We start from the raw sequence: 26,040 nt of genomic DNA on the forward strand, positions 1-26,040 counted from the left end.
TTGGATCTCCTTGTCTGAATGTCCCAGAATCTGGTTCCGTCCATTCGTCTGTGTCTGTACTGTAATTCTCTTTCTCCAACTGGACTGTGCCCTCCTGGAAGGCATGAATCTTTTATTATTCCGCTGGGTATCTCAGGTGCCCCGCACACAGTCTAGCATATAGGAGTCTCAAATACATTCATACTCGAAGGAAGGCTTTTTCAGAGGAGAAAGGCACCCGTTCTCAATATCCACCCCTCTTCCCCCACGCGGAGCGGGCCACTTGCCAAAAGGCCAGCTAGAGAGTAGGGCGAGGGGTGTTGTGGTACTGTACTGCTGCTATTGGTCTCTTTCCCTAGCTGAAATAACTCTCTGGGGATACCTTAGCAGGAGGAATTCGCCCTCTGACCAAGGTACTAAGGTACCAGGCCACGCCCCCACGTCTCACGCGGCAGCGGCAGACACCCCGCTCCATCGCAACCGCCCCTTCCGCCGCTTCGCCTCGGCCAATCAGCGAGCGTCTGCGCCCCCATCCGGTGGAGTGGCCGGCGACAAGATGGCAGCAGCGTGTCGGAGCGTGAAGGTAGGTGCTTTGCCTCTGTTGCTTGCCCTCCTTTACGGGCCGGGTCAGCGCGGCCGTGAAACTAGGAGAAAGATCGGTTTCGGGGGAAAGGGTCATGCTTATGTAGGCCTGGTATTGTGGCCGTTGGGCTCAAGAGGTGAAAGTAAACACTCGGCGGCGCATCTGTCTGTCTGTCTATCTATCTATCTATCTATTTAGGGTCACGGGACGGGCTGTCTGGGGATGAGATTCCCCCTGCCCCCGAGGTCCCAACGGTGAGGAGAAGCGGCACACCTGGTTTACCCGCAGGGGTGACCACTACCGCTCCCCTCCCCCCTTCTCCTCAGAAGGCTGGAGAACAGGCAGGTGACAGCGTGGGGATGGTCTGGTCAATGTAACAGCTGACCCTGACCGTGTCGCTTTTGATAGGGCCTGGTGGCGGTAATAACCGGAGGAGCCTCGGGCCTGGGCCTGGTTACGGCGGAGCGACTGGTGGGGCAGGGAGCCTCCGCTGTGCTTCTGGACCTGCCCAACTCGGGTGGGGAGGCCCAGGCCAAGAAGTTAGGAAACAACTGCGTTTTCGCCCCAGCCGACGTAAGTGGGGTCACCTCTCCTCTCCCAGGGTGTGCATGAGGTCACCAATACCGGCCTGGGAACCTGTGGGGGTCCCTCCCATAAGGGTCTCCTCTATGGGGCCGGTGGATCCATCTCCTTGTTTCTTTTGGCCTGAGCCTTCAAGCACTGTGAGACCACCTGTGATAAGGATTCTCTAAAGCTGGGATTCACAACAATGGGGATGGGGATTGGACATAACAATCTCCTGGAGGAGTTATGTATGATTTGAAAATGCATATTGTGCCTTGTAATTTTATATTTACAAAGTCAAAAAACTTGTTTTTATGAAACAAACTACAGAAAGTAAAACTTGATGAATCATCTTAGCAGGTAAGGATACAAAAAAGCTAGTTTATCTTCCTATCAATAATTCTCACAACAGGGTTATTATTTTTTTTTATTTTTGAGATGGAGTCTCGCTCTGTCGCCCAGGCTAGAATGCAGTGGCACAATCTCAGCTCCTTGCAACCTCCACCTTCTGAGTTCAAGCGATTTTCCTGCCTCAACCTCCCAAGTAGCTGGGATTACAGGCACCCGCCACGACGCCCAGCTAAGTTTTTTTGTATTTTTAGAAGAGATGGGGTTTCACCATGTTGGCCAGGCTGGTCTTGAACTGCTGATCTCAGGTGATCTGCCTGCCTTGGCATCCCAAAGTACTGGGATTACAGGTGTGAGCCACTGCACATGGCCTCACAACAGGGTTGTATTAGTGCTCTGATCCACAGCAATTAAGAATCTTCAGGAGCATGTGAATTTATCAAGAGGGTATTGATTTGAAAAATGTTTTGAAACATTGCTCTACATTACCTAACATTTTCACCTTTGACCTACTCTCTCAATTTTTTTTTTTTTTTTTTTTTTTTTTTGAGACAGAGTCTCACTGTTGCCCAGGCTGGAGTGCAATGGCACGATCTCGGCTCACTGCAACCTCTGCCTCCCGGGTTCAAGCCATTCTTCTGCCTCAGCCTTCCAAGTAGCTGGGATTACAGGCATGTGTCACTATGCCGGCTAATTTTGTATTTTTAGTAGAGACGGGGTTTCACCACATTGGCCAGGCTGGTCTCAAACTCCTGATCTCAAGTGATCCACCCGCCTTGGCCTCCCAGTGCTGAGATTACAGGCATGAGCCACTGCACCCAGCCTATCTCTCAAGTTTTACAACCTTTTCTCTTGGCCTATGCCTTCTCACAAATCTCTTCTCACCCAAGTACTGGGCATGCCCTGCCCTGCCCTCCCTCAAGTTTAGTGGTGAGAGTGTGTGCTGGGAGGTGAATACCTTCTCCACTTCTCCCTTTGAAGGTGACCTCTGAGAAGGATGTGCAAACAGCTCTGGCTCTAGCAAAAGAAAAGTTTGGCCGTGTGGATGTAGCTGTCAACTGTGCAGGCATCGCGGTGGCTATCAAGACATACAACTTAAAGAAGAGCCAGGCCCATACCTTGGAAGACTTCCAGCGAGTTCTTAATGTAAGGCCTTGGAAGTTCTCCAAGGATAGTGGGAGTAAGAGGTGTCTGGCTGTGGAGGACCCCAAAGTTTTTAGGGGACAAAGGCTTCTTCTGCCTCAGGTCCTATACTATGTCTTCACCTGTCCTACAGGTGAATCTCATGGGCACCTTCAATGTGATCCGCCTGGTGGCTGGTGAGATGGGCCAGAATGAACCAGACCAGGGAGGCCAACGTGGGGTCATCATCAACACCGCCAGTGTGGCTGCCTTTGAGGGTCAGGTGTGTGGGCAGGGGCAAGACTTATGCCTCCTAAGTGACTTGTTGGGGCCCTCCCACCTATGACCTCTACTCTTTCTCCAGGTTGGACAAGCTGCATACTCTGCTTCCAAGGGGGGAATAGTGGGCATGACACTGCCCATTGCTCGGGATCTGGCTCCCATAGGCATCCGGGTGATGACCATTGCTCCAGGTAGACATATCCCCTCTCTCTCCATCACACCTGGGATTGGGTGGGATCCATGGACAGTTGAGAGGAGAAGGTATTCACCACCTAAGCAACAGCAGCCTTTTATCTTTGGGCCCCAGGGAAGCACCAAGAAGTAGGGCTAAAGTGAGGAAGAACGAGGTAAATATGAAAGCAAGGGTGAGTCTCTGAATTTGGCTATATTGTTTAGGTCTGTTTGGGACCCCACTGCTGACCAGCCTCCCAGAGAAAGTGCGCAACTTCTTGGCCAGCCAAGTGCCCTTTCCTAGCCGACTGGGTGACCCTGCTGAGTATGCTCACCTGGTACAGGCCATCATCGAGAACCCATTCCTCAATGGAGAGGTCATCCGGCTGGATGGGGCCATTCGTATGCAGCCTTGAAGGGAGAAGGCAGAGAAAACACACGCTCCTCTGCCCTTCCTTCCCCTGGGGTACTACTCTCCAGCTTGGGAGGAAGCCCAGTAGCAATTTTGTAACTGCCTACCAGTTGTCCTCTGTGCCTAATAAAGTCTCTTTTTCTCATAGAGTGTAGGCAGTGTTGTGTGCTAGGGGGCCTGGCATGGGGAAGAAATGTGAAGGCTGTGACAGGGTTGGATGCTCAGAGCTCCAGGGTGGAGTGGGAAAGGCAATACCTTCATAATACTTTTTGTGTCCTGTTACAACACGTGGACTTGATTTTGAGTGAAGAACTTTATTACCTAGGTTAGAAGGTGGGAGTATGCAGCATTTTTCTCTTTGACTCCTAACCGCCTGTGAGCTTGATGGAAGAGAAGGAAGAGATAAACATCCTGAACTTAGCGGCTGCTGGTGTTAAACTGCCGGTGATACTGGGCTGTAGGTTGATTGGTATAGATTACTGAATTCAGGTAATCCTGCCTGTGAAAGAAGTCCAGAGATCTCAGCTGACATGCTTTCCCTCTCTCCTTGGTTCCTCACCATCCCTCTTCTCCCTCCCTTGGCATTTATCTCCACCACCACCACCTAGAACTCACTGGGCTTTTTGCTCATTAGCCAGCTGCTGGTTGAAGGAACCTAGACCCCTTTGAAATACAGCACACAATTCCCTCTCCTGCTCTTCTAGTTCCAGCAATGCCTGGGCTGAACTCATGGTCTGGCTTTTCCATTCAGTATCCAGTGTTTTCTCAGCCTGACGGTGAGCTTCCTTCTTAGAGCGTTGTACTTCCTGCTCTTTCCTGATGGCAGCTCGCTGCTCTGGAGTCATGCCCTTCCAGCAATAGGGCAGGACCCGGTGGGGAGCCGTACGGTGTTGGGCGACCTGGGGGTTTTCAGTCAGTAGGTCACTTGTGCTCTGGTGCCGGATCTCTGCAAGGTTGGCCTTCTGTTCACGCTGACGCTCACAGCGCCGACGCCCAGCCTGCACAGCTGCCTGGTGGAGCCCCCAAATGCAAACATTTGGGTGCCCAACCTCAGGGAACTCTGTCACAGGGGAGGGGGGAACGTGGCCCTACTCTTCCATCTCAAGGAAAGAAAGAACACATACTACATGGCCTTTCAATGCCCCTAATGTATGTGTTGGGGATAATGGGCAGGGAACTTCTCTGCCTTCAGGAAACCTTTAGACTGAGAAGCGGAGGGTGAGAGGGCAATGTTCTGTTCTCAAGTCATCCTGCTTCTGGAGGTGGGGAGAGGTGACTTGTACCCTAAGAGGGGCCTTTGGTGAAAGGGGAGTACTCAGATGAGAGGGCTGATGCTGATTGAAGAGGGGATGTAAGAGGAAGAATGTGGCTAAGGTTCCCCAGGACTTTGTTCAGCAGTTGGGGAGAGCCCAGGGTACTGGATGGCTCAGGCCATACCTGCGCTTTGTTGGCGTTGGCCATGGCACACATCATGGCCGCACGACAGGACTCCTCCAGCCTGGCCAGATGGGTGGCCTGCGCGTCCATGGCGAGGCGCAGCTGGTTACTGAGCGCATCTACACAGAGAAATATGGCCGGGGTACTGTACTGGCTTGCTCCATTCCTGTTTCACTCATCCAGCCATTTGTTCAGCAAGTTTTGTGTTTGTGTGTGTACGAATATTTAGGAGGGGGGTAGTGTCTGAGTTGTAGGGATGTGGAAGGAACTACTTCCACATCCCTTGGCTAGGAACAGCCAAGGTGCAGCAACAAGGATTTCTCAAGTGCATAACTAAAAGATGCCTCCAATGGACCTGGGTCCCAATGTCAGCTCTGTTGCTTCTGAGCTGTGTGATTTTGGGTAAATCATTTCATATCTCTGAATCTCAGTCTAAGGGCCATGTGTTGGGTTCTAATGATACCATTGAATTAAATCCTATCCTCAGATAACTCCCTGTCTAGTTGGGGACACAGATCAAACTAGATAGACCACAATCTGGCAAGAGCAATGGCAGGGATGTACACAGGGTATTAAGAGGATTTTGGGTGGTGGAAAAGAGGAAGGTTTCCAGGAAGAGGTGATCCTTGAAATACATTTTGTATACAGGCTAAAAGAGCAAAGGGCATTCCAGGCTGAGGGCATGGCATGAGCAAAGGTACTGACAATTTGTTTCTGCTTCAGCCACACTGAGCTCCTTGCTGTTCCTAAGACCTGTCAGACACTGTATGGGAGATGGGTAGACATGAAAGAGATGGTTCATCTTCAGTAGTCTGACATTTTAGGGAGAAGACAGATATTAAACAAATACTTTAACAATTAGCTACAACTAAAATAAGTAGTCGAACAGGAGTGCTGTAACAGGGTTGATGTGAAGGGTGAACAGTGCAAGCAGATTAAGACATGGTCCTTGCCCTTGAAGGGCTTCTTCTAATGGAAGAAAAGGATGTGGCCACAGATAATACCATAATAGTAGCTACTCTATGTGTTATAGATTATTATTCTCATTTTAAAGATGAAGAAACTGAAGCACAGAAGGGAAAATTCATTTGCCCAAACCAGCTAGTAAGCGGCAGAGCCATTAGATCTGTCTGCACTGTGCTGCCTCCAGGTAATAGAGTGCCAAACTAATCAAGAACAATGCTACACTGTCAGTTACTGAAGGAAGTCAGGGAGGTTGGGGTCTGCACAACCTAACATTTCAGCACCAACCCTATGGATAATTGGACCTCCCCACACAGTTCTGGTCCCCTGGGTGCTGTACTCAGCTTAGGACAGATCCCCACTAGGCCTCAGGTCTCGGAGTCTGGAGGGTCAGGCTGCTTACCTGCACAATTCTCATGAACCTTGGCTTGCTGTTGCTCCTGCTGCTGCCTTTCCAAGTTGTACCTGAACTGCCCCTGCTGCATTCTCAGCCGTGTGGCCCTGTCTAGGTCTTCCCCAGAGAAGTACTGCAGGCTGGCTGGACCAGGATAAGTATTACTGTAACTAAGATAGGTTGGAAGCCCCTTCCAGACTTGGTCTGGATCCCAAAGACTAAATTCACGCCCGTTCTTGAGCTGCTGCTTCTGCTCCCGAAACTCCTGGACTTTCTTGGCCAGCCGACGTGTTCGATCTGCCTCTTCCTTCTCTAACATCTGGACTACCACATCATACTGCACCTGGCTGGTACCTGGGGGTGGTGAGCAAGGATATGGAGAAGATACCCCAGGAGGGACAGAGTCCACTTAGCATGGCCTCTATTCTCAAGGTCCATCCAGTTTGTCCCACCACCCCAGGGCCTCAGGCCACACTCAGAGGCAGAACTGCCCTACCTCAGCCCAGTCGAGCTCTTTCTTTACACCCTTGTCTGGCCCCTGGCTTTGGGCTTTTACCATAAGCCGCCTCCTTGCTTCTTTCTGCTGCTTCCCGACGCTTTCGGTCTCCCACCTGGTTGTTCAGGGCCTGGACATCCACCTGATCCCAAAGAAAGGAGCACAATCAGAGTAGGGGCCCAGCAGGGGGCCTTCAATGTCCTACCACAAACTTCTTAGAACTTACCTGTTTCAGAATCCTCCTGTAGCTCCCCAGTACCTACTGGATAAAGTTTTAGCTCCTGAGCGTGGTTTGCAAGCCTCTCCATGGTCTAGCCTCTGCTTCCTTCTCTGGTCTCATCTCTTAGTACCCTCTTCCCCTGTCCCACCTTACCCTTCTGAGCTGTGCTTACAGTTCCCTGAATATCTTAGGCTGTTTTGAACCAATAGCCTTTGCTCAAGCTGCTCCCTCCACTTGAAACATTTTCCTCCCCTCTTTACACAAATTCCAATTCGTCCTTCGAGACCAGCTCAGCCTTCACCTTCCTGACCCCTCAGGCAGGTTCTACTCCCATAGAATCTAGAACCCACTGTCTACATTATATTGAAGTTCGCCTCTCTGTATTCTCTCCTCCACCAGACTGTGAGCCCTTTCAGGGCCTTAGCCATTTCTGTATCCCCACTGCCCAACACAGTGCTAGGCACAGAACAGGCCCCGAGGAAATGCTTGTCAGCTTGTCAGCTGGATCTGAATCAGACCGCTAATACTGTAGCCAACTTCTTAAGGCAGGCACTATGAACTGGTTTTCAAAGTTGCCACTGTGTGTTAATACCCACCTGACTTCCTTCAGCCTCATTTTACAGAAAAGGAGCCTGGGGCTCAGAGAAGATAGGTGATTTATCCAAAGCTACACACACAACAGTCAGCAGACCTGGCCTTAAATAGTTACGGGGTCTTTTCCAGAATACCATGCTGCATCCCCCCTCTATCCACTCACCTAACAATCTTTTGTTTCTTAAACTATCAATATTTTCTCTTTATTTTGATTATAATTCATTTATCACATTTCAAAATCATACAAAAAGGAATACAGTTTAGTGAGGAGTAAGTGTCCCTTCCATCTCTGTCTCTCAGCCTAGTTAACAGTTTCTTAACATAGCCTTGCAGACATAGTTTAGGTATATGCAGTAATTTTGAGACAGGGTCTCACTCTGTTGCTCAGGCTGGAGTGCAACGTTGTGATCTCGGCTCACTGCAACCTCCTCCTCCTGGATTCAAGTGATTCTTGTGCCTCAGCCTCCCAAGTAGCTGGGATTACAGGCATGCACCACCACGCCCAGCTAATTTTTGTATTTTCAGTAGATACAGGGTTTCACCATGTTGGCCAGGCTGGTCTCAAACTCCTGACCTCATGTGATCTGCTCACCTCAGCCTCCCAAAGTGCTGGGATTACAGGTGTGAGCCACCGCACCCAGACTCCAAATATTCTTTAGGCCTCTTTTAGCTCCATGTTGCCTGTCTCAAGAACCAGGTCACATGGCCCAGAGCTGACTGGAGAAGGGTCAGCCGTCTCCCCTAGTCTCTTCCCCTGCACTGACCCATCCTTCTTCCCAAGCTCTTTCCAGGCCTGTAGGGGTGGGTGCCTTCTCTCCCTTTCCTTCCTTTCCCACCCTAGGGGCCTGCTTGAATCAGGAGAAGGGCTATCATGGGCACTGCTACACATTCCTCTCCAGGTGTAAGAGTGAGGTGGCCCTGATCCTGAGCAACAGTCCCTACTACCCACTCACCCCCATGACTCGGTTCCGCACATTGAAGAATCGGTTTTGTCGCTCTTTTTCTCGATTTCTTCTGGCCTCGATGGCTGCTGCTTCCTTGGTATCTGTTGACTGGTTTATGTTATACATCTGGAGCAAAAGGGAGGTGGAATGGCCCATCAGTGCCAACCACCATCTTTGACTACATGCCACCCCCATTCCTTTCTCCCTATAATATTTCAGCAGTTATTGATTCCTACTGATTTTACTTCCTGATATATTTCATATCTGTGCCCCCCATCTCTGCTGTCACCAGCTTAATTCAGGCCTCACAATCTGGTGTCAGGAAATATCTCAGGAGCCTCACTGGGCTCTCTTGCTCCAACGTTACCCTCTCTGCACTGGATTTCTCTACACTGGCTACCAGAGTGATCTTTGGGAAGCAAATCTGACCATGGCACTCCTCAGCATAAAGCTTTTGAAAGCACCTTTAAAGCAAATGGCTCCCCAGTGCTTATAAGGCCCAACCCCTTTGCCAGATTTATAAGGTTCTTCATGATCTGACCCCTGCTCACCTTTCTAAGCCTCAAACACATCTATGACACTCCTTTTTCATTATACTGTACTCAGTTTTCCTTATTTCAGTTAAGTGGCACCACCATTCACCAAGTTGCTCAGGCCAAATCTAGGAGAGATCCTTTAATCCTTCCTTTCCCTCACTTCCTCTTCTTTCAAAATAACCCTGGTCCAAGCCACCATCGCCACCTTCCTGAATAACCACAACTGTCTCCATGTTGGTATTCCAGCTTCCTCTATTGACTCCTATAGCCCAATCACAGAAACCAGAAGCAGCTTTCTTTTCTGAAATATATGTCCCCCTCTTTTTTTTTTTTAATTACTTTTATTACTTATTTTCTGGTCAAATGAAAGGCTAGAAAGCTTAAATTTGCCTGTGTTCTTTCATATTTTGGGAAGCTCACTTTTTGCATGTAACCCAGCCAAAGCTGCAGTCAAAAAAACTTTAGCAAACATAAATCTGATCATGTCTCTCACCTGCTTAAATCCTCCACTAGCTTCCCACTGTACTTAGAATCAGATCCAAACTCCTTACGGTGGCCTTTCAAGATCTAGTTCCTGCACACCTCTCCAATTTGTCTCAAACCACCGTCTCCCTTGCTTACAGTGCTCCAGGCACACTGATCAAGTCCTCCAACACAGTAACTGTTCCCACCCCAGGGCCTTTGTATGTGCTGTTCCTTTGTTTGGAGCATGATTCTTTAATTCCTCCTATAGCTATTTGGATCTTTTTGGGGTGTGTGTGTTCCATTTTGTAACTGTGAAGTAGTTGATACATACAGGAGAACATATATAACCCATATATGTAAGTTAGGATGCATGATAACATAGAAATCCATGAACTAACTCCCCAGCTAAGAAACAGAACATTATTGATACCACTGAAGTGTCCCGAGTCTCTTCCCCCTCATCCTTACTCCAAGAGCATTCCACATACTATCCAAAATGTGTTACCATTCCCTCTCTCTCTCACTGTGTTGCCCAGGCTGGTCTTGAACTCCTGGGCTTAAGTGTTCCTCCTGCTTCAGCATCCTAAAGTGCTGAGATTACAGGTGTGAGCCACCTGTAATGCCCAGCCTGACAAGAACATTTTTGATGGAGTTCTGGGGATGAAACTCTGATTGAGGTGGGCTCAAGAGAGACTAGGACTGCAGGACAAACAACTCAGCTAATTTTTTTTTTTCCAAGAGAAAAAGACAGAAGGACCTATAAATTTTAAGATTTATATATACAGGGTGGAAGTTTCTCTAGTATATACCTAGGAGTGGAAGTGCTGGATCATAGGGTATATGCATGTTTAACTTTACAAGATACTGCTAAAGTTGTTTTTCAAGGAGATTGTAATTCACACTTTCACAATAGTGTATAAAAATTCTAGTCATTACATTGTCACCAACACTTGGTATACCAGACTTTTACATTTTTGCCAATTTGTGGGTACAAAATTATAATTACTTGTTTTAATTGGAATTTTCCTTAATAAAGTTCTTTTCATGTGTTTTTTTTTTTTTTTTGATCATTTTTATTTACTTCTCTTTGGAGTGCCCATTCATATCTGTTCATTTTAAAAAAAATCAGGTTGTCCTTTTTTTTTGAGAGTGTCTCACTCTGTTGCCCAGGCTGAAATGCAGTGGCATGATCTTAGCTCGCTGCAATCTCCGCCTCCTGGGCTCAAGTGATCCTCCCACCTCACCCTCCCAAGTAGCTGGGACTACAGGTGTGACTAATTTTTGTATTTTTTGTAGAGACAGGGTTTCTCTATATTACCCAGGCTGGTCTTGAACTCTTGGGCTCAAACAATCCTCCCATCTCAGCCTCCCCAGTTGTTGAGATTATAGGTGTGACCACCATGCCCAGCCAGGTTTTCCTTTTAAAATTAATTGTAGGAGTTCCTTTAATATTCTACACATTAATAATTTCTTTGTTTAAAAGTGGGAAATATCTTCTCCAAATTTGTGACTTGTTTTTTCACTTGATTTTTTTTTTTTGAGACAGAGTCTTGCTGTGTTGTCCAGGTCGCAGTGGTGCAATTTCGGCTCACTGCAGCCTCTGCCTCTTGGGTTCAAGTGATTCTCCTGCCTCAGCCTCCTGAGTAGCTGGGACTACAGGCGCACACCACCACGCCCAGCTAATTTTTGTATTTTTAGTAGAGATGGAGTTTCACCATGTTGGTCAGGGTGGTTTCGAACTCCTGACCTCAAGTGATCTGCCTGCCTCAGCCTCCCAAAGTGTGGGATTATAGGTGTGAGCCACCGCCCTGGCTTTCACTTGATTTTTTTTTTTTTTTTTTTTGAGACGGAGTCTCGCTCTATCTCCCAGGCTGGAGTGCAGTGGCCGGATCTCAGCTCACTGCAAGCTCCGCCTCCCGGGTTTACGCCATTCTCCTGCCTCAGCCTCCCGAGTAGCTGGGACTACAGGCACCCGCCACCTCGCCCGGCTAATTTTTTTGTATTTTCAGTAGAGACGGGGTTTCACCGTGTTCGCCAGGATGGTCTCGATCTCCTGACCTCGTGATCCGCCCGTCTCGGCCTCCCAAAGTGCTGGGATTACAGGCTTGAGCCACCGCGCCCGGCCTCACTTGATTTTTAAGGTAATAATTGATACATACAAAGCAATGTGGTTAATATACATGTAGGTTCTGAAGCACATTAACAAAATGAACACCTGTGGACTCTACACAAATCTTGGAAAATAGAACATTATCAATATTTTAGAAGCTTTCTGTATGCACTTACAACATCTTTTTACTTTCTTTATGGTGAATTCGAATGTAGTCATACTTACCCATCTTTCCTTTGAGCTTAGTAGTATTAAGAAATCCCTCCCTATCCAGAGGTCATAAAGATATTCTCCTATATTTCTAAAGTTTTGCCTTTCTCATTTAATTTTTTTTTTTTTTTTTGAGATGGAGTCTCACTCTGTTGCCCAGGCTGGAGTGCAGTGGCGCAATTTCAGCTCACTGCAACCTCCACCTCCCGGGTTCAAGCGATTCTGCTGCCTCAGCCTCCCAAGTAGCTGGGACTACAGGCACCCACCACCACGCCCGGTTAATTTTTGTACTTTTAGTAGAGACGGGGTTTCACCATGTTGGCCAGGCTGGTCTCAAACTCCTGACCCGCCCGCCTTGGCCTCCCAAAGTGCTGGGATTATAGGCATGAGCCACCAGGCCCAGCCTTATTTAATTTTTTATTTTTTAGGCAGAGTCTCGCTCTGTCGCCCAGGCTGGAGTGCAATGGTGTGATCTCTGTTCACTGCAAGCTCCACCTCCCAGGTTCACACCATTCTCCTGCCTCAGCCTCCCGAGTAGCTGGGACTACAGGCGCCCGCCACTACGCCCGGCTAATTTTTTGTATTTTTAGTAGAGACGGGGTTTCACCATGTTAGCCAGGATAATCTCGGTCTCCTGACATCGTGATCCGCCCGCCTCGGCCTCCCAAAGTGCTGGGATTACAGGCGTGAGCCACCGTGCCAGGTCCCATTTAATTTTTTTTTAATATAGATGGGGTCTCACTATATTGCCCAAGCTATTCTTGAACTCAAGAAATTCTCCTGCCTCGATTTCCCAAAGTGCTGGTATTACAGGCATGAGCCACTGTGCCCGGCCTCATTTAGGTTTTTAATCCACTTGGAATAGCATTTTGTGTATGGTGTGAGATAAGAATCCAATTTAATTTTCTCAAGTGCCATCTCATCTTTTTTTAATTTAAAAATGTATTTTATTTTTGGCCGGGCACGGTGGCTCACGCCTCAGCACTTTGGGAGGCCAAGGCAGGTGGATCATGAGGTCAGGAGTTCAAGACCAGCCTGGCCAACATGGTGAAACCCTGTCTATACTAAAAATACAAAAAAATTAGCCGGCATGGTGGCAGGCGCCTGTAATCTTAGCTACCTGGGAGGTTGAGGCAGAGAATAAAATGTATTTTATTTTGGTTTTAGATGGGGTCTCTCTCTGTTGCCCAGGATGGAGTGTAGTGGTGCAATCATGGCTCACTGCAGCCTTGAACTCCTGGGCTCAAAGGATCTTCCTGCCCCAGCCTCCTGAGTAGCTGGACTACAGGTGTGTGCCACCATGCCTGGCTAATTTTTTTTTTTTTTTTTTTTGAGACGGAGTCTTGCTCTGTCGCCCAGGCTGGAGTGCTGTGGCCGGATCTCAGCTCACTGCAAGCTCCGCCTCCCGGGTTCCCGCCATTCTCCTGCCTCAGCCTCCCGAGTAGCTGGGACTACAGGCGCCTGCCACCTCGCCCGGCTAGTTTTTTGTATTTTTTAGTAGAGACGGGGTTTCACCGTGTTAGCCAGGATGGTCTCGATCTCCTGACCTCGTGATCCGCCCGTCTCGGCCTCCCAAAGTGCTGGGATTACAGGCTTGAGCCACCGCGCCCGGCCGCCTGGCTAATTTTTAAAATTTTTTTGTAGAGATGGGGTTTTGCTATGTTACCCAGGGCTCACCATCTCATCTTTTAAAAGGGAACAGTATTTCCCCATGGATTACATGAGATTGCTTTCCTTTAGCCATTTTATCCCCTCAGCCTGATTGTTTCTCCCAACTGAACTTCATCTATGGCTCCCCTACTAGATTCCATCTACCAAGCTTCCTCCCTTTATTTATTTTTGAGACAGGGTATTGCTCTGTCACCTAGGCTGGAGTGAAGTGGTGCAGACACCACTCACTACAGCCTCAGCCTTCCAGGCTCAAGTGATCCTCCTGCTTCAGCCTCCTGGGTAGACCACAGGTGAGAGCTGCCACACCCAGCTAATTTTTAAATTTTTAGTAGAGATAGGGTCTCACTATGTTGCCCAGGCTGGTCTTGAACTGCTGGTCTCAAGTGATCCTCCTGCCTTGGCCTGCCTCCCTCACGATGGGATTACAGGTGTCAGCCACCATACCCAGCCACTTCCTCACTTTCCTGGACTTGTCCTAAGTCTTTAGGACTCTTTCTAGCCTTCGGACATAATTTAATAAATAGTTAAAGGAATAATTATGGCAATCACCAGATTCTTTCCGTGTTTAAGTCTGAGAATGGCACCAACTTACCTACTGTTTCCACCTGCCACCACAGTATAAGGTCACTGAAGGGGAAGATTCAGCAGACATTTTAAGCTTCTTGGATTGCTAAGGCCCCTGCCTTATTAATGATAGAGAGCAGAGAGGGAAGAGAGGTAAGGTGGCATCGTGGTATAGAGCTGTGGGAATGGGATGGGGGAGAGGCATGGAGGGAGAGGTAGGTGGAGGTGGAGAGCACCGGCTTAGGGACCCTGACTCCTGGGGGTTCACACAAAATACCTTTCTCAGTAAGGAATCCCGATTTTGAAGCTCTTAGGTTGGCTCTGCATGCAACTTTGTTCTTGGGTTACGGCGGCAGTTTCTGAACTCTGCTTGGTAGAACAGGAGGGAGGTAGCGGATAGGGGTAGTATCTCAGGCCGTAGCCTTCCCCAGCCTGTATCCCTGTTGCCTGGGAATAGCCCCAGCCCCATTCACACCCCATCCGCCTTGGCATCCCGTCCCGCCTCCAATCCCACCCCACCATTAGCAAAGTCTGAGCTCACCTAACACTGAATCCTCCCGTTGGCCCCTCCTTCTCGTCCAGCCCTCCGCTCCCCCCGGGTCCTTCCAATTCCCGCCCCTGTCCTTGTCCTAGCCGTGAAGGCTGGCCAGGCTAAAGCCACAGCCGAGCTCCCACCTTCCTCTTGCCCTGAGGGGCATAATCCTGCTGTGACTTCTGTCTCAGCAAGCGTGAGCTCAGGTCTCCCCCGCCTCCTTGAGCCTCAAGAGCTGCTCTGACTCCGCCCAGCACCAACTCCTCCGAGGACCTGGTCCACAGGAGCAAGTGTTTGTTGTTGCCATGCAACAAGAAAGGGGGGCGGAGGCACCACGCCAGTCGTCAGCTCGCTCCTCGTATACGCAACATCAGTCCCCGCCCCTGGTCCCACTCCTGCCGGAAACCGAAAATCCCGTTAGGCCTGGAGGTATTCTCGCGACATTTGCCGGCCGCCCGGCTTGCACTGCGGCGTTTCCCGCGCGGGCCACCTCGGTTCCCGGGCGTACGGCGCGGCCTGTCCTACCGCCGCCGGCGCCGCGGCCGTCATGGGGTTCCTGAAACTGATTGAGATCGAGAACTTTAAGTCGTACAAGGGTCGACAGATTATCGGACCATTTCAGAGGTTCACCGCCATCATTGGACCCAATGGCTCTGGTGAGATAAACCTGGCTGCGGCCCTGCGCACGTCCCGGCCTGGACCCCTTATCCGGTTCCGGAGTAGTACAACCCAGCCCATGTAACCTGAAACGTCGCGGACCCTTACGGGTTCCTTGCCCCTCCAGAGGGGGTTCTGCTCGAACCCACTCTCCCCACGCGGCTGCTCTAACTCGAACCCCTTCCAGGTGTCACTTGCCTCTTTCTGCGCGGCCCCCACCCCGGCCGAGTGGTACGGGCCGAGCTGCCAATTACCCCGCCTACTTCCCCCTCCCGCCAAAGGAGGCGCGTCTGGAGCCAGATTCCCGCCAGCTGCCAGTCCCCCGCCTCGCGGCTCCCCGCCGCGCCGCCGGAGCCGGCTTCCCAGACGTATTTGATCCCCTCCGGAAAATGTGGGGACGCTGGTAGCTCTCCCGTAGCCTGCGGTCCCAAAGGGTGCACTTCTGTTTCAGCCCAGCGTCTACTCTCGCCTCGCATTGGTACACTCCAACTCTTTCTACTCTTCTCCGGAGGCGGCAGTTTTGTATTTCAGACCCAGCCCTCCAGACTTTAGAGTGCTTGAGGTCTCGATCCCTACCCCCAACCGCTATGTCAGAGGTAGTTGCCTCGAACTCGCCCCTTTCCTACCACCGAAACCGTCAAAAGCCGAAATTGATTTACCAGATTTGTTGAATGCTTATTGTTTATCAGGAGTTATTCAATTGCAAGTTGTGGAAACAGCGGAGGATAGAATAAACCAACTCCATGCTCACAGGGAACTTATATTCCAGAGGGGAAAGAAGATAAAGAAGGAGAAAATAAGATGGTTTTAGGCTGTCATAAGTGCTATACAGGAAATGAAACCGGTGGATGTGATAAAGTGACTTGGGTGGTGTCTTTAGAAAGGGTGGTCAGGTAAAGCCTCTATTTTATATCTTAACTTCCCAACTCTAAACGATATACCGTGGATTCCTCTCACCTCAGATGTGGTTCATTTGGAATCCTGCTGTATTCTTCCACGCCAGAGATGTTCTAACTGAATCATATCCTAGCCTAAGAGGCTGCCCTTGCTGAAGTAGCACATACGGAGTGCCTTTCCTGGACACCGAGTGTCTCAACAATGGCACTATTGACGTTTCCAGCGAGATAATCCTTTGCTGTGGGATGTGCCCTGTGCATTCATTGTAGGACGTTTAACAGCATCCTTGGCGTCTACCTGCTAGATGACAGTAGCACCCCTACTCCCCAGGCATTACAATCAAAACTGTCTCCAGACATTGCCAGATGTCACGGGGGTGGGTGTGACTCCCCCAAACACCCAACTTGTTGTGAGAACCACTGGCCTGGAGGGCGAATGCTTGGTGTCCACCCGGTTTCCTAGGGTTTTAGTGTAGTGGCCCCTGTTGAAAGAGCTAGGATGTACCTCTTGGCATTCAGTCCCCTCAGCATTAGTAGATTTGTATTCCCAGCTGTTCTGAAAAGGGCCATGGCACTCCCCCACTTGCCCTCGTTCTTCAAGGCCCACCTCTACAAGCCATTCTTTTAGTCCGTTTGGTGAATTACTCTTCCTCTGTGGCATACCGTAGACACTTGGTACACATTAATGTTTATTAAGTCTTATATTGATGGTGCATGTTTTTGTATCTTCATTGGCCTGTGAGTACCCTAAAGCAGACATTCCTTGAAACGTACTGGTGTTCAGTCCATAATATATATTACAAAAATGTTTACCATATTGATTGTGATTAGAGAGGCCTGTGGTTGTGAGATGTTGTTGTCATCCCTGGAAATGATGGGAGAAGCCCAAAGGTTGGGTATTGGTTCTTCCTAAAAGGCTGACTCCTGGTCTGCATGATGTGCTAGTCCTGCTGTGATGAGGGAGACAAGAGTTGAGTCCAGACTTAAGATAGGACTAATTAATTGAATACCTACTCTGTGTGTCAAGTACTTTATTTATTGGGACCCTATTTTTTCTTTTTTTTTTTTTTTTGAGACAGTCTTGCTCTGTTGTCTAGGCTGGAGTGCAGTGGTACCATCTCAGCTCACTGCAACCTCTGTCTCCTGGGTTCAAGAGATTCTCCTGCCTCAGCCTCCTGAGGAGCTGGGATTACAGGCTTGCGCCACCATGCCTGGCCAATTTTTGTATTGTTAGTAGAGATGGGGTTTCACTACGTTGGTCAGGCTGGTCTCAAACTCCTGACCCTGTGATCTGCCCACCTGGGCCTCCTAAAGTGCTACAATTACAGGTGTGAGCCACCACGCCTGGCCTTTTTTTTTTTCCGCGGAGTCAAGGTCTTGCTCTGTCACTAAGGCTGGCATACAGTGGCACAGTCATGGCTCGCTGCAGCCTCAACTTTCTGGGCTCAAGCAACCCTCCCATCTCAGCCTCCCCAGTAGCCAGGACACCTGGAGTGTGCCACCATGCCCAGCTAATTTTTGTATTTTTTGTAGAGACGGGATTTTGCCATGTTGTCCAGGCTGGTCTCAGACTCCTGAGGTCAAGTGATCCACCCACGTCTGCTTCCCAAAGTGCTGGGATTACAGGCGTGAGACGCCGTGCCCAACCTAATCATAGTCTTATACCGTCTCCATGGAAGGACTTGGGCTGCTTTTTTTTTTTTTTTTTTTTTTTTGAGACGGAGTCTTGCTCTGTAGCCCGGACTGGAGTGCAGTGGCCGGATCTCAGCTCACTGCAAGCTCCGCCTCCCGGGTTTACGCCATTCTCCTGCCTCAGCCTCCGGAGTAGCTGGGACTACAGGCGCCCGCCACCTCGCCCGGCTAGTTTTTTGTATTTTTAGTAGAGACGGGGTTTCACCGTGTTAGCCAGGATGGTCTCGATCTCCTGACCTCGTGATCCGCCCGTCTCGGCCTCCCAAAGTGCTGGGATTACAGGCTTGAGCCACCGCGCCCAGCCTGGGCTGCTATTTTTATGGCTGAGTAGAAAGGTGTTGGAAATCAGATCTTCAGTTCAAAGTCATATATAAGTTGTTTAGGGACAGTCTTGAGATAGAAATTATAGAGACTAAACTGTTCCTCCTTATGCACCAGCCCGACTAAACTTTTCTTTTCTTTTTTTTTTTTTTTTTTTTGAGACAGAGTCTCTCTCTGTTGCCCAGGTTGGAGTGCAGTGGTGCCATCTCGGCTCACTGTAACCTCCATCTCCTGGGTTTAAGCAATTCTCGTGCCTCAGCCTCCTGAGTAGCTGGGATTACAGGCACACAACCATGCCTGGCTAATTTTTGTATTTTTAGTAGAGACAGGGTTTCACCATGTTGGCCAAGCTGGTCTCAAACTCCTGACCTCAGGTGATCCACCTACCTCGGCCTTTCAAAGTGCTGGGATTACAGGCATGAGCCACCGTACCCGGCCTCAACTTTTAAAACAATATCTATTTTTTTGGCCTGGAATGGTGGCTCATGCCTGTAACCCCAGCACTTTGAGAGTCCAAGGTGGAGGATCTCTGGAGCTCAGGAGTTTGAGACCAGCCTAGGCAACATAGGGAGACCCTGCTTCTACAAAAATCCAAAAACTAGCTGGGCGTGGTGGCTCATGCCCATGGTTCCAGCTACTTGGGAGGCTGAGACAGGAGGATCACTTGAGCCAAGGAGGTCCAGACTGCAGTGAGCTGTGATACTGCTACTGCACTCCAGCCTGGGCAACAGTCAGACCCTGTCTCAATAAATAAATAAATAAGGTCTGGGCGTGGTAGCTTACGTCTGTAATCCCAGCACTTTAAGAGACCGAGGTGGGTGGATCACTTGAGGTCAGGAATTCGAGACCAGCCTGGCTAACATGATGAAACCCCATCTCTACTAAAAATACAAAAATTAACTAGGTGTGGTGGCACACGCTTGTAGTCCCAGCTATTCAGGAGGTTGAGGCAGGAGAATCACTTGAACTTGGTAGATGCGATCTCGGCTCACTGCAAGTGAGCCCAGATTGCACCACTGCACTCTAGCATGGGCAATAGAGCAAGACTCCATCTCAAAAAATAAATAAAATAAATAAAACCTTTTTTGTTTTCAGATTCAAAATAAATAAATAAAATCTTTTTTGTTTTCAGATTCTAAAATGAAGAAAATAAAAGCTGTAACTCCACTACTGAAAAGATAGCCACTGTTAATGTTGAAAACCTTATTTATTTGAATAGCTGATACATGCACATGGTATACAATTTTAAAAATCCTTAAGGATATACAGTAGTAAAAAGACTCCCTTGACCCTAGCTGCTTAGTTTCCTTTACAGAGGCGATCACTACTGTACTGTTTACATTTTCATATATTTGTTTCCTATGCCTTCTCTTCTCCCAAATTTTATTAAGAAAATTTGCAAGCATATATGTGCATTACTTAGTCATTTGGAAGTAAATTACAGACTCAATTACATTTCACCCCTAAGTGCTTCAGCATTCACCTCTTAAAATCATTCTCCTGTACTACCACTATTCAGTGATCACAACTAAGAAAATTTCCTCATGTCATCAGTTATCCAGTTTATATTTAAGCTTCCTTGACGTGCTCCTCAAATGTCTTTTTGTTATTTTGGAACCAGAGTCCAGTCAAAGTTTGTGCACTGTTTGCCTATGTCTCAGAAATCTCTCATGTTTTGGAATGGTTTTCTCAACCTTTTTTTGGGGGGGGGGGGTGGGACAGAGTTTTGCTCTTGTTGCAGCCTCCCGGGTTCTTGTTGCAGCCTCCCGGGTTCAAGCCTCCCGGGTTCTGCAGCCTCCCGGGTTCAAGTGAGCCTCCTGCCTCAGCCTCCTGAGTAGCTGGGATTACAGGCATGTGCCACCATGCCCAGCTAATTTTGTATTTTTAGTAGAGATGGGGTTTCTCCATGTTAGACTGGTCTGGAACTCCCAACCTCAGGTGATCCGCCTGCCTCAGCCAAGCCACTGTGCCCAGCTCAACCTTTCTTTTTAGACACTGATTTTTTGAAAAGACCAGGCCATTTGTCTTTGAGAACATCCCACAGTCTGTGTTTGTGTTAAGATTTCCTCATGGAAACCTTACTATGTTCCTCTATATTGTATTGCTGTATTTCCTAGAAACTGGAAGATAAGTCTAAAGGCTTGTTTAGATTCAAATTAGGCTGGTTATGGTGGCTCATGCCTGTAATCCCAGCTCTTTGGGAGGCCACAGCAGGAGGATCACTTGAGGCCAGGAGTTAGAGACTAACCTGGGTAACATAGCAAGACCATGTCCTTATTATAACAAAAAATTAAAAAAGAAAAAATAGATTCAGGTTAAATATTTTTGGCAAGATACATCATAAATGATGCTGTGTGCTTCATATTGTATCAAAACAGGAATATGCTCTTTTTTTAGATGGTGGTAAAATACACATAACATTTCCTAAATTAACCATTTTTAAGTGTACAGTTCAGTAGTGTTAAATATATTCACATTTTTGTGCAATACAATCTCTAGAACTTTTTCATCTTGCAAAACTGAAAGTCTATACCCATTAAAAACCCCCAGGCCAGGCGTGATGGCTCATGCCTGTAATCCCAGCACTTTGGGAGGCCGAGGTGGGCGAATCACAAGGTCAGAAGATTGAGACCATCCTGGCCAACATGGTGAAACCCTGTCTCTACTAAAAATACAAAAAATTAACTGGGCATGGTGGCGTGTGCCTGTAATCCCAGCTATTTGGGAGGCTGAGGCGGGAGAATCCCTTGAACCGGGGAGTTGGAGGTTGCAGTGAGCTGAGATCATGCCCCTGCACTCCAGCCTGGCAACAGAGCAAGACTCTTATCTCAAAAGAAAAAAAAAAGACTCCCATTTTCCCCTCCTCCCAGCCTATTTTTAAATTTTACTTTATATTACTATTATTATTATTTTGAGATTGAGTCTCACTCTGTTGCCCTGGCTGGATGCAATGGCATGATCTTGGCTCACTGCAACCTCCCCCTCCCAGGTTCAAGCGATTCTCCTGCCTCAGCCTTCCAAAGTAGCTGGGATTACAGGCGCCCGCCACCACGCCCAGCTAAGTTTTGTATTTTTTTAGTAGAGACAGGGTTTCACCATATTGGTCAGGCTGGTCTCGAACTCCTGACCTCAGGTGATCCACCCGCCTCGGCCTCCCAAAGTGCTGGGATTACAGGTATGAGCCACTGTGCCCGGCCCACTTTATATTATTTTAACATCATTGAGTTTTGTGTCTTGTTTGTTTCACCTATTGTAGGCTTTTGTCCATGTCATTAAAGGTTGTAGAACTATCCATTCTGTGAATATACCATTTCTTTAGATTGAGTTCTAGCTTCTTTTTTTAAATTATTCTTTCCTCTTTTTTTTTTTTTCACTGTTTTTTTTAAAGAGAGTCTTGCTGTGTCACCCAGGCTGGAGTGCAGTGGTGTCATCATAGCTCACTGCAGCCCTGAACTCCTGAGCTCAAGCGATCTTCCCTCCTCAGCCGAGTAGCTGGGACTACAGGCGCATGCCACCATGCCCAGCTAATTTTTAAAGTTTTTGTAGAGACTGGGTTTTGCCTTGTTGTCCAAGCTGGTTTCAAACTCCTGGCCTCAAGCGATCTTCCTGCCTCGGCCTCCCAAAGTGCTGGGATTACAGGTGTGAGTCACTACGCTTGTCCTGGGTTCTAGCTTCTGGCTGCTATATAGTAACTGCAAGAGGACTGTTTTTCCTAAGCCTTTGACCCAGAGCCTTGGTTGTGCTCAGTCTTTGTGGGGACAGAGGAGTAGTCTCTCTTCCCATTAGTCTGAGTACTGAGTGATTAGGGGACATTCTTGTTTGTCTCAATATCTTTATTCCTTTTCCTCTCCTCTTCATCCTGACTTTCCCTCTACTGCCTTGTCCCTCTTCCCTTAGGTAAGTCAAATCTCATGGATGCCATCAGCTTTGTGCTAGGTGAAAAAACCAGCAACCTGCGGGTAAAGACCCTGCGGGACCTGATCCATGGAGCTCCTGTGGGCAAGCCAGCTGCCAACCGGGCCTTTGTCAGCATGGTTTACTCTGAGGAGGGTGCTGAGGACCGTACCTTTGCCCGTGTCATTGTAGGTGGGTGAGGCCAGCCAGAAGGCTCTCCTTGGGTCCTGGGAGGTGACTAGACTAGTGGACTGGAACAGGAAGGGGGCCTGACCCTTGCCAACTCATGCATTGTCTTGTAGGGGGTTCCTCTGAGTACAAGATCAACAACAAAGTGGTCCAACTACATGAGTACAGTGAGGAATTAGAGAAGTTGGGCATTCTCATCAAAGCTCGTAACTTCCTCGTTTTCCAGGTGGGCGTTTTTAACAGTTATTGGCTATCCTATTTTTGCCAGACCATGTCCCATCCCCAGTGTGCCTGCTCCATCTCAGGCTTTATCATCTCTCCCTTGAACTAATCTAGCACCTTGTTCACTGAGCTTCCCGACTTAAGTCTGGCCCCTAAGCCAGGTTCATCTTAGGAGGACACACATTTGTTTTGTTTCCCCTCCCTTTTTTCCTTAAAGCATTTCAGTGATTCCTTATTGCCTTAAAATGGTGGTTCTTAAACTGTAGTCTCCAGACCAGCAGTATCAACATTACCTGGTAACATGTTAGAAAATGCACGTTCTCAGGCCCTATCCTAGACTTCCCGACTTGGAAGAAACTGTGGGGTGGGGCACAGCAATTTGTGTTTTATCAAGCTATCCAGGTTATTATGATGCTGGCTGAAATTTGAGAACTATTGCCTTAGGATGAGATCCAAACGCCTAAGCCTGTCATTCGGGAAACACCATCATCAAAATCCAGATACCATCTGTATGTTCTTCTCCTCCAGCCTTGCACTCCAGCCTACTTAAACCATTTATGGTTCTGCAAATTCACCTGCTTGCTTTGGCCTACAGGTCTTTGCATATTAATTTTCCTCTACATAGAATAACTTTTTCTCTTTTTTTTTTTTTTCTTTTTGAGACGGAGTTTGGCTTGTCGCCCAGGCTGGAGTGCAGTGGCACGATCTCAGCTCACTGCAACCTCCTCCTCCAGGGTTCAAGCGATTCTCCTGCCTCAGCCTCCCAAATAACTGGGACTACAGGCACCCGCCACCACGCCTGGCTGATTTTTATATTTTTGGTAGAGATGGGGGTTTTACCCTTTTGGCTAGGCTGGTCTTGAACTCCTGATCTCAGGTGATCTGCCTGTCTCAACCTCCCAAAGTGCTGGGATTACAGGTGTGAGCCACTGCACCCGGCTACCTTTTCTCTTTTATTTTCTTGGTTAGTTTCCCTCCATCTTCCAAACTCAGCACAGATGTCATCTTTGGGAAGCCTTCTGAGATAGATATCCCTATCAGTCTCCTACCCCCAAGCTTCATTTTGTCCTTTTCCTGTGCTGCTTCTGTTACTGCACGTAACACTTTCTTGTCTTTGTCCCTTTGGCTCCCTGTGCTCCTCAGAGGGCAAGGAATTTGTCCTTAAAGCCCAGTGTGAAATGTGGCACCAGGGGCGTGGGAGAGAAAGTTGGTAACTTTTTCTGGATGAAGGAGTGGAAATGGGTAAGGTGAACTGGGCTGGCTGGGGTCTGAAGTGGAAGAGTGTTTCGACCTTTACTAGGGTGCTGTGGAATCTATTGCCATGAAGAACCCCAAAGAGAGGACCGCTCTGTTTGAAGAGATTAGTCGTTCTGGGGAGCTGGCACAGGAGTATGACAAGCGAAAGAAGGAAATGGTGAAGGCTGAAGAGGACACACAGTTTAATTACCATCGCAAGAAAAATATTGCGGCTGAACGCAAGGAAGCAAAGCAGGAGAAAGAAGAGGTAGGTGGCCAAGCTACCTCTTGGCTCTGAGGGACCAAGATGGAGCCAGTGCCTTATCGATGCACCCCTGCCACCATTCCCCTGTTTGCACAGGCTGACCGCTACCAGCGCCTGAAGGATGAGGTAGTACGAGCTCAGGTACAGCTGCAGCTCTTTAAGCTTTACCATAATGAAGTGGAAATTGAGAAGCTCAACAAGGAACTGGCCTCTAAGAACAAGGAGATCGAGAAGGACAAGAAGCGTATGGACAAGGTGGAGGATGAGCTGAAGGAGAAGAAGAAGGAGCTGGGCAAAATGATGCGGGAGCAGCAGCAGATTGAGAAGGAGATCAAGTAAGAGACAGACCTGGGCCTGCGACTTATGGGAAACCAAGAGGCCGTGCTGTTTATTAGGGTTCCTCTGAGCCCGGAGTTCAGTACCCATACTCATTTCTCTGTTATTCTCCTGACTTGCTTTTGTGAGAACCAGACACATTTCTTGACTTGCAGTTTAGACAAATAGAATATTTAAGCACTCAGGCCCTGGGTAAACAGGTGCTCAGATGAGGGAGAACTCAAAAGGGGTGGTGGCCTTGCCAAGAACGAGGAACCAGTGTGAGGCCTAGCCGGTGGAGTGGCTGAGAAGGCCTTCCTAGAAGAGGAAAACTGAAGCTAGAAGTTTAAAGGATAGGAATTTGAGGGGCCAACTAGGTAAATACAGGATGTTCTTGGGAGTTGTTAATGAGCGTCCTGGCCAGGGTTGAGGCAGAGTTGGTAGCTTTGCCTTATGGAGTGGCTGGCTCATAGATCCTAAAAGTCATACCTTTCAGGGAGTAGTCAGACTGCCCCTTTTTTTCAGGATCTGTGGGGCATCACGCCCTTGTTCTTTTAGGTAATTCCCTGAGGTTGGCTCAGGGGCTCAAGCTCCCCTTTGGGTGAAAAGCTTGGGAACCCTCCCTTCTTCCATAGTGCTCACTGGTTTCCCCCACCCCTCTGGCAAAAGGGAGAAGGACTCAGAATTGAACCAGAAGCGGCCTCAGTACATCAAAGCCAAGGAGAACACCTCCCACAAAATCAAGAAGCTGGAAGCAGCCAAGAAGTCTCTGCAGAATGCTCAGAAGCACTATAAGAAGCGTAAAGGTGACATGGATGAGCTGGAGAAGGAGATGCTGTCAGTGGAGAAGGCCCGGCAGGAGTTTGAAGAACGGATGGAAGAAGAGAGTCAGAGTCAGGGCAGAGATTTGACCTTGGAGGAGAATCAGGTAAGCTCTGGAAGGGGTTGGCAGGGAAGAGATCCCTGGGCTGACATCTGCTGACTTGGTCATCCCTGTTCTCCTTCTCTGTCCCTAATACAGGTGAAGAAATACCACCGGTTGAAAGAAGAAGCCAGCAAGAGAGCAGCTACCCTGGCCCAGGAGCTAGAGAAATTCAATCGAGACCAGAAAGCTGACCAGGACCGTCTGGATCTGGAAGAACGGAAGAAAGTAGAGACAGAGGTGGGCTATAGTTATAAGATTAGGGATGATGGTCCACAGAAAAGGATACAGGTTGAACATCCCCAATCCAAAATAATCCAAAATCTGAAACGTTTCTGGTCTCAAGCATGTTGGATTAGAGTTACCCAAGCTGTAATGATAGTCTTCTTTTTTTTTTTTTTTTTTTTTTGAGACAGAGTCTCGCTCCTGCCCAGGCTGGAATGCAGTGGTGCCATCTTGGCTCACCACAACTTTCGCCTCTCGGGTTTAAGCAATTCTCCTGCCTCAGCCTCCCGAGTAGCTGGGACTACAGGCGCGTGCCACTGTATCTGGCTAATTTTTGTATTTTTAGTAGAGATGGGGTTTCACTATGTTGGCCAGGCTGGTCTTGAAATCCTGACCTTGTGATCCACCCACCTTGGCCTCCCAAAGTGTTGAGATTACAGGCATGAGCCACTGCACCTAGCCATGATAATCTTAATGATAATGACAATAGCTCACATCTGTTGAGCACTTACTGTATGATAGGCAGTGTTCTTTACATGTATTCAGTCATTTAATTCTTCATTTATGATTACCTTTATGGAATGGCTACTGTTACCCTGTTTTACAAAT

General features: G+C 48.4%; 3 protein-coding genes across 6 annotated transcripts in view; 2 read left to right on the forward strand and 1 right to left on the reverse strand.

The window, feature by feature from the left end:
- Positions 1-465: 465 nt before the first annotated feature.
- HSD17B10 (hydroxysteroid 17-beta dehydrogenase 10) lies at positions 466-3,608 on the forward strand. The gene is made up of 6 exons (XM_007991781.3): positions 466-562; positions 971-1,135; positions 2,456-2,620; positions 2,751-2,879; positions 2,961-3,069; positions 3,275-3,608. The coding sequence occupies exons 1-6, from the start codon at positions 536-538 to the stop codon at positions 3,463-3,465; spliced, it is 786 nt and encodes a 261-aa protein (XP_007989972.1). The 5' UTR covers positions 466-535; the 3' UTR covers positions 3,466-3,608.
- A 147-nt stretch (positions 3,609-3,755) lies between these two features.
- RIBC1 (RIB43A domain with coiled-coils 1) lies at positions 3,756-14,971 on the reverse strand. Of its 4 annotated transcripts, XM_007991778.3 has the most exons (9): positions 14,741-14,858; positions 14,343-14,431; positions 14,094-14,184; positions 8,519-8,635; positions 6,812-6,893; positions 6,265-6,609; positions 4,899-5,017; positions 4,077-4,471; positions 3,756-3,960 (listed from the first exon to the last, which is right to left on the reverse strand). In XM_007991778.3, exons 4-9 carry the CDS (start codon positions 8,633-8,635, stop codon positions 3,879-3,881), a joined length of 1,140 nt encoding a protein of 379 aa, XP_007989969.2. In that variant the 5' UTR covers positions 14,094-14,184; positions 14,343-14,431; positions 14,741-14,858; the 3' UTR covers positions 3,756-3,878. The 4 variants fall into 4 exon arrangements, with proteins under 4 accessions (XP_007989969.2, XP_072869763.1, XP_007989968.2 ...); XM_073013662.1 differs by lacking the exon at positions 14,094-14,184 and having other exon boundaries at positions 6,265-6,399; positions 14,741-14,971; XM_007991777.3 differs by lacking the exon at positions 14,094-14,184 and having other exon boundaries at positions 14,741-14,971.
- A 70-nt stretch (positions 14,972-15,041) lies between these two features.
- SMC1A (structural maintenance of chromosomes 1A) overlaps positions 15,042-26,040 on the forward strand; it is a 45,039-nt gene continuing 34,040 nt past the window's right edge. The window contains exons 1-7 of the mRNA XM_037994921.2: positions 15,042-15,253; positions 22,061-22,249; positions 22,360-22,472; positions 23,769-23,972; positions 24,066-24,304; positions 24,954-25,212; positions 25,306-25,446. Coding sequence (XP_037850849.1) covers positions 15,145-15,253; positions 22,061-22,249; positions 22,360-22,472; positions 23,769-23,972; positions 24,066-24,304; positions 24,954-25,212; positions 25,306-25,446 — 1,254 coding nt within the window. The 5' untranslated portion in view covers positions 15,042-15,144. The remainder of the gene's footprint in view (positions 15,254-22,060; positions 22,250-22,359; positions 22,473-23,768; positions 23,973-24,065; positions 24,305-24,953; positions 25,213-25,305; positions 25,447-26,040) is intronic.

This window comes from Chlorocebus sabaeus, chromosome X (assembly GCF_047675955.1).
Source record: "Chlorocebus sabaeus isolate Y175 chromosome X, mChlSab1.0.hap1, whole genome shotgun sequence".
NCBI classification, from domain to species: Eukaryota; Metazoa; Chordata; class Mammalia; order Primates; family Cercopithecidae; genus Chlorocebus; species Chlorocebus sabaeus.